Here is a 7435-nt window from a genome sequence, read left to right as displayed (position 1 = left end):
ACTTTGAGAAAATCATTAAATCTTTACTAAAAGAGCTCTGACTTCATGAATTAGGAATATTGTGAGCTTCTTGGAACAGAGATTTTTGAAAGCAGACTCGGCTCCGAAAAGAGGATGGTTCCTTTACCAGGTGGTTTATTCCACGACAAATGAGCCAGCTTCCCCAGAGCTGGCTTCAAACGTGTAGCTTTTCTTTGCCAAGTTTAGTTAGGATTTCTCTTTGCCAGTCCAGAGTTATGTTGCAGAACCACAATGCATGTTTTCTTTGGAGATGAGTATCAACGTTTTCTTTATAAAGCTGCTATAAAAAGTTTTAAAAAGCATACAGCCCCCACTGACGGCAAGCCCGCCTCGAGCCCTCTGCCATGCCCCGTGTCCGCGACAAGACTCGCAGGCAGCCCAAGGGCTGCTCCGCCCACGTCCCTGAGCCAGCTCCATGCCAACTCTGATTTCCTTCTCCACCTCCTCGTCTGGCCTTCGTCTGTGTTTCTGTGTACATGTCTGTCTCCATCCGGTGATAGGATTCAGGAGGTCCCAGTTGAGAGCTCAGCTCAGGCACTTAACTAGCAGTGTGACTGGAGTAAATAGCTTACTCTCTGTGCTTCCATTTCTTTTTCTATAAAATGAGGCGAGCTTACTCCATAGAATTATTATGAGGATTAAATGAGTTGCTACATGAAAAGTGCTGTAACCACTGCCGGCATTCCCCGTGGAGCCTGGCACGTGGTAGGTGTCCAGTGAATGTCTGTCACATAATAAGAACAAGCATCGCCCTCTGTAGGAATTGCTCATAGCTAGTCGAAGAACTGGGGGCTAGGAAAGAGAGGGAAAGCGTGTTCTTTTTCAGCATTTTGGGGAGTCTGTGTAAGGCACTTGGTGCTCAGGTGTGTGAAGACGAACCGTGCTTGGTTTTTTTGTCCACACCCGTCCGGGATCAGAGATTTGCTCAAGGGGCATTAGGGGGGTGGGCGGCAAGCAGGTGTAATCTGCGGGAAGAGAGCCTATTACGGCGTGCATGAGGAGGGCAGAATTTCTCCTTCTGAACCTCATAATGCCAGTCACCTCAACTTTCCTAAGGCGTCTCTGAGGATGGACATGTTTTAAAGACTTGAGCTGACATCACTGCATCTTGAAACATAATTGAACGGCTGGTACAAGTGGGTACTTGCACTGGGCCCAGGTCACCCACATCTCTATGGAAACATATGCTTGCTTTCAGAAGCAGAGCCTTCCAGGAGCCAGCATCGGGTCACTTCTAGAAAAAGGCATTTATTTATATTCTCAAGCCATCAGAACCCTATGAAATGAAATAATTTCACATTAAAGAGAAAAATCATGCCACAGCTGAATGCTAATAAAGCCTGCCACACGCCCACCCCATGTGCTTGCAGAGCCTGGGATCTGCTGCATTGATTTTAGTTGCCCTCTGCTCTTTTGCTTCCATTTGCATTCTGCTGCCTGGGGGAGGTGGTTTGGCACTCTATGCCAAAATGGTTAATCTTCATTCATACGCATTTGCCAGTACTAAAATGGAAAATTCAAAGCTGGGCCTGCCATAGAGTGTGCTTTGTGCTTTGTGCTCTCTGCTGTCTATGCGTGCAGCATATACAAGGTGGACAATTTGGAGGACTCTGCCTCTACTCCAGTGCCGGACTGTTGAGTGAAGACGTTCTCCCGGAGAGGTCTGGAACTGGCATCAGCAGCACATCTTGCCCTAGATGCGCTCAAGTGATATTCTAAGTGATTGGAAGCTTTTCTCTGCCTCTGGAAGCAGGCCTTTTCAAATAAGTATCGACTGCTAATGACCTGTTTAAATAAAACATTCAATTTTCTTTCTTCTCCCCACAAAGAACTTCGTAGGCAGCGACATTTCTAAACCAAAGGCTAACCCTGCCTTTCAAAAGAGGCAGAGCCTGGACTTTTAAATGTGAAATTTTTTCTGACATTTGCCCTTAAAATGCTTTTCAGCCAAGTTGTTTTAACAGTGAGTTTAGTACATTGAAGTGTCTTTGAATAAAAATGCAACCTTGAGGTGGTTTTTTTTTCCCTCCAAATTAAACAAAAAAATCTAGGTAAGTATCTTTATATGAAATTCATATTTCAGTCACCATTCTCTGTTTCATTGTTTATGTGTCCCCATTCCTAATAATTAAAGCAGCTTTCCTCTGAGGAACAAGGCACTGCGCAAGAATTTTTATTAAACTGTGGGAATTAAACCACGGAAGAAAGCGCTAAAGCACTTGGAATAGAAGAGAGCTCAGTAATTACAACACCAGATAAGGAACAGCAAAGGCCTGAGGGAAAGGGAAGACAGCACAAAACAGAAGAGAAGGATTAGGCAATGGGAGAGTCAAGCCACAGAAGTCCTATGTCATGTGCCATTTAGACGAGGTCCCGGTTTTGTTGAAGGAACACTGTTTCCCTCCTCAGCAGACGTGCAGGTACCCCTGGTTGTGTTGGGGGACTGGACAGTTAGTCCCTGACCAGTTTAAAGGTGATCTTTTCAGGGAAACAGCCTAGTACATTGCAATGGCACCCACGCCTTTTATTTTCTTAAGGTGATTTTCAACTTTCTGCCGCCTTACTTGTTGAACGTTCCCATCACTCCCAGGGCCCTTCCACGCATGTAGTCCTGGGAGCTGAAGAGGACCACAGAGGTCATTCTCTGAGGGATAGAGACTATGCTGCCCCAAAATATGACTGTAGGAGTTCAGGACTTGCTGCCAAACTATGCCCCTTTGACCTATTGACTTTTGTGGGCTATAGGCGCTTGAAAAACAGCAAATGCAGGGAGAGGCAGTGTCTGAACTCCTCTTGGTCAGTTTTGTCAACCAGGTAGGACTGTTGACTCCCGTCCTAGGAGAGGAGCCTAGAAGTTGACACCACACTCAGACACACTTTGTCATGAACTGTCGTACCTCTCATCTCTCCTAAAAATCTTTTGCTCTCCCCTGAGAGGCCTACACCCCTCCTCCCCTTTCCCTGTTAAGATGGTATTTAATTCTGAATTCTAAGCCACGTTGGGAGCTTCCTCCCTTTTCCCTCGGTATCTCCTGTGTAGACAGGAGGTACACACGTTAATAAACTTCTGTTCGTTTTTCTCTTGTTAATCTGTCTTTTATTACAGAGGGTTGTCAGGTAAGAACTCAGAAGGGCATAGGTAGAATTATTTTTCTTCCCCTGCAACTCCAGCGTCTTGTTCTGTAGCAGGAGACCTGAGGCCCTCATGCTATACGGTGACGCTCCAGAACTTTCTTCAGATGTCCATCAGGATGTGGTGCCCCACATAGACAGATCTAGTCAAAACTTACCTGACCTGTTTCTCGTTCTCTCATAGCACTGCTCTCTGCTAAGGACCCATTGACGGCAGTAGAGAAGGAAATAAATTAATCTGTTGTATTCTGCCTTCTTCCAGAGGTAAACCGAGTAAAAATGCAGATGTCTCTTAAGTTTATACAGGTTAGGAGCTGGCACTCTAGGAGACTGGTGGACACTCTGTTTTGACTGAGTCTTTTTGCTGCTCCCGCCAATCACATTGAGTAATTGACTACCTACCCACAAGATCAGTCTTGATTCTTCCTCTCTGAGACAGCCATGAGAAGAAGTCTCAGGAGTACCCACGTGATCACAGCACTGTCTGGGCTGTACCAGAGTCAGACACATGGACACTTTAATTATTTTAATTTAGAAAGAAGAAGCAGTTAAACCTCAGGCCCTGGAATGTCATGGAGCCCCTGGGCAGCATTGAAGAGCCAAGGAAGCACTTTGTTGGCTCAGGGCCAGCTAAATGCAGCTTTCTACACTCTCATCTGAGGTAGGAAGCTGCAGGGAAACAGCCATCTTTTTATAACAAGTATATTCCTGTCCGTTCCTGTGTGAGTTTAGTGGTTTTGCTCTGCAGTGTGTATGCCCTGCGTAGGGACAAGGCCTACCTCACCTGCCTGTCCCGCTTGAGAAGGCAATGCCTGGGATGGGTTCCGTTCTCCCTGCAGAATTCTTGCTGCAGTTCATATACAGTGAGCCCCATGACTTGTTTACGATGGTTTTGAGGTGCCGTAAGCACACTGGTTGTGGGCTCCAGAGTCAGACTGCCCCCAGGGTTGAGTCCTGGGCCTGCTATTTACTCTGCGACCCTGGCTTAATTACTGAATTTCTGTGCCTCAGCATTCACATGGATAAAACGGGGGATAATCATAATTTCTATTTTATAGGGGGAGGGTTAACTGAAAAAAATGTTGAGCACTTAACAGAGTGCCTGGCATTATAAATGCTCCGTAAGCGTGTTAATTATTATTAATAAATGTTGGTGGAAAGATCATTCTTTAATGTAATCTGTGGGAAACTGGCCCCCCATTTATCTATATAGGCTTCTATAAGAATCTATGTGTGTGTATAGTGGTTGAGATCCAGGAAGAGGCCCTTTCTTAATATTCCCAGGATGGAGACTTGAGAGTAGTTGTTCTCAAAGCTTAGAGACCCACTCAGCTGTGTGCATCGGAATGCCCCAGGGGCCGACGAAATGCTCACTGCTGAGCTGCCCCCACGCCAGAGCTTAGGCTTCAGTCTTATCTAACGAGGGGCAGAAAATTGGCATTCCTAGCAAGTTCCTAGGTGACGCTGATACTACCCTTCTGGGAATCAAACTAAAAGCAGCTACTCCAGGACAGGACTTTCCAATAGAAACACAGTGTAAGCCACATAGGCCATTTAAAATTTTCTAGTAGTCACCTTTAAAAAAGTAAAAAGAAATGGGCGAAATTAATTTTAATGTTGTACTTTATGTAACCCCATATGTCAAATATTATCATCTCAACATATGATAGATCTGAAAAATATTGAGACGGTTTACATTCCTTTTTTGTTGTAAGTCTCTGAAATCAAGGATATATTTTACAGTCCCAGCACATTCCGGTTCAGCCCAGCCACATTCAGATCTGGCTTTGCATGAAAATGACCTGGGGAGTTGCTTTTCTCAGGCCTCAACCCCCTCATCCCAATTGGCATTGGGTTCCAGAGCTCCCTATTTCTGAAAGCTCTCCAGTTGATTCTGATGATCAGCCAGAAAGTCAAGTTGATCCCCATCTTCTACGAACTTGCTCATCTTCCCTCTCTGTACCTTATTTGTCGGGATGTCCGCCATTTAATTATCTCCTTCAGCTACATTGTGATAATTTATGAAATACCCTATTAACAACTCCAATTATGCATTATGATCTTTATGCTTTTATAAATCATGGAAGAATTTTGCGTAAATGGCCTTGAAAAAATTGCTAAAATCATTATTTTAAAATTTTTCTTATGTATTACCTCTGGTTCCCCGAATCCATGTCAAGAAAAGTGATGTAGTACCTGAGAACAAGAAAGTGAATCTAAAAGCAGTAATAGGTTTCAGAGAAACAAAAGTGAAACTTCATTCCTGTCTACACAGTAACACACGAGGGAAACAGAGTCAGAAAGCAATTTGGCATTTCAAAACCTTGTTTTCACTTTTTATGTTGTATATGATTGCATAAGAATTAGAAATACATATATTTTTTAAACTCAGAGTTTGGTAACTGATTAGATTGACAGATATATCGAATTTCACGATTTGTATTAATTAGAAATGCTGAAACATATTTGCCAGAGTAAGATCTTTGCATAATGAGTAGTTCAGTTTGATACAACTTTGCACATGAAGTGACTAGTGGTAGCCATATTTGCGGATTATTAATTTTGCACTGGAGAAGTATAGAGATGATATATGGGTGATAAATTGTGAAATTCTTTTCTTTGGGATTGATATCTTTTCCTAGTAAATTTTTGACTATGGAATACACACACACATATATCTAGAACGAAGTAAGAGATTAATCTGTTATTTCATACATTTCAGTCAACAGTTTTCTTGATCTTTATTTTTCTCTAGGATATATATAAAACTTAAATGATTATGTATGTTTGTAATGTTATTACTGAAAGCTAAAGTACAACTTTAAGGAAAAAAATTTCAAGCAATACCTAAGCTATTGAAACGTTACGTCGGTATCAGAATTCTGGTTATTTTAATTTTATATTGATTGATTGATAGGCACAGAACACGTATTTATGGATTTGAATAATTGGGCTTCAGTAACTGGTCAGTTCTGAGAACACTCTTAAGTGATAGTAGGAATTAGAAACCAGATGTTTTGCCAAGAAGTCAGAGATCCCTGTACTTTTCTTCTGGATTTAAAGCTCTTTTGATCAAGGTATGTTAGGATATGGGCATCAGTCCTGTCCCATAATGATAAACTACCATGTGTGGTGACCAAGTGTGATGCAAGGGAAATAAGGAGGTCTGTTAGTCCTAAACACCTGTCACTCACAGCATTAGAGGCCTCTCAGATTAGCTAAGGGGTCTGCAACTCTAAGTTGCCAAACTCTGGGCTTATTATTTTGGAGGAGGTGACAATATGTGTCCTAAAGGAGAAGTTCTTTAACTATCTAAGTTAAACAATTAAGGGATGCCTGGGTGGCTCAGTCATTAAGTGTCTGCCTTTGACTCAGGTCATGATTCCAGGGTCCTGGGATCGAGTCCTGCATTGGGTTCCTTGCTTAGCGGGGAGGCTGCTGCTCCCCCTGCTTGTGCTCTCTCTCTCTCTGACAAATAAATAAATAAAATTTAAAAATAAGTTAAACAATTAAGATTCAGATCAAATTGATCAGACTGTCCAGATGGAGTTCATGGCAGAAAACAGAATCCCAAAAGAATAGAGGCACAGCACAGTTTCATTTTTATAGGGGAGAGAAAGTCAGCTCAGGAAGGGTAAGGAGCGTATGATGGCATGCCACTGTGAGGTGTGCTTCAGAATAATCCAGAGGGACTGGTGTCAAACTGAGGGTGTGGACATTTAACAAGGACCTTCAGCACACTGATGATCAACCTTGCCCTAACGTTTGTCCTTAGCGATAGAACTCAGTTTGACTGTCTAGCCATTTAAACTCTTAATTCTTCAAGGCAAACCAAATTTATGTTCTATTTAGACTAATATCCTTCATCTAGTTTCCATAACTGGAACTATAGCTGATTTCCCCATCTCTCTGTTATACGCCAGCCAGCAGAAAGCCTTGCTGTGGAGAGAGCATTCATTGGAATCCACCTGGAAGGTAGAGCCTGTAGACACAGCACTCCACACAGGCAAGGAGGATTAAGAAAATAAGATGGGCAGGGCGCCTGGGTGGCTCAGTTGGTTAAGCGACTGCCTTCGGCTCAGGTCATGATCCTGGAGTCCCGGGATCGAGTCCCGCATCGGGCTCCCTGCTCGGCGGGGAGTCTGCTTCTCCCTCTGACCCTCCCTCCTCTCATGTGCTCTCTCTATCTCATTCTCTCTCTCTCAAATAAAAAAAAAAAAAAAAAGCAAATCTTATTAAAAAAAAAAAAAAAAGAAAATAAGATGGGCAAAGAACAGCCCCT

The 7435-nt window shown here is 43.1% G+C and overlaps 1 protein-coding gene across 8 annotated transcripts in view; it reads left to right on the top strand.

Moving 5' to 3' along the window:
* Positions 1-7435, top strand: part of SPATS2L (spermatogenesis associated serine rich 2 like) — a 162445-nt gene that overhangs the window by 71363 nt on the left and 83647 nt on the right. For 3 of the 8 annotated variants that reach the window (XM_081813897.1, XM_081813896.1, XM_081813904.1), the window contains one exon: positions 3689-3814. The exons of the other annotated variants lie outside the window; for them this stretch is intronic. In XM_081813897.1, the coding sequence (XP_081670023.1) occupies positions 3726-3814 (89 nt within the window). In that variant the 5' untranslated portion in view covers positions 3689-3725. The remainder of the gene's footprint in view (positions 1-3688; positions 3815-7435) is intronic. 8 annotated transcript variants of the gene reach the window in all.

Source organism: Leptonychotes weddellii, chromosome 3, assembly GCF_054177405.1.
Source record: "Leptonychotes weddellii isolate Sample4059 chromosome 3, ASM5417740v2, whole genome shotgun sequence".
Lineage (NCBI taxonomy): Eukaryota > Metazoa > Chordata > Mammalia > Carnivora > Phocidae > Leptonychotes > Leptonychotes weddellii.
This window is presented reverse-complemented; position numbering and strand designations above follow the sequence as displayed.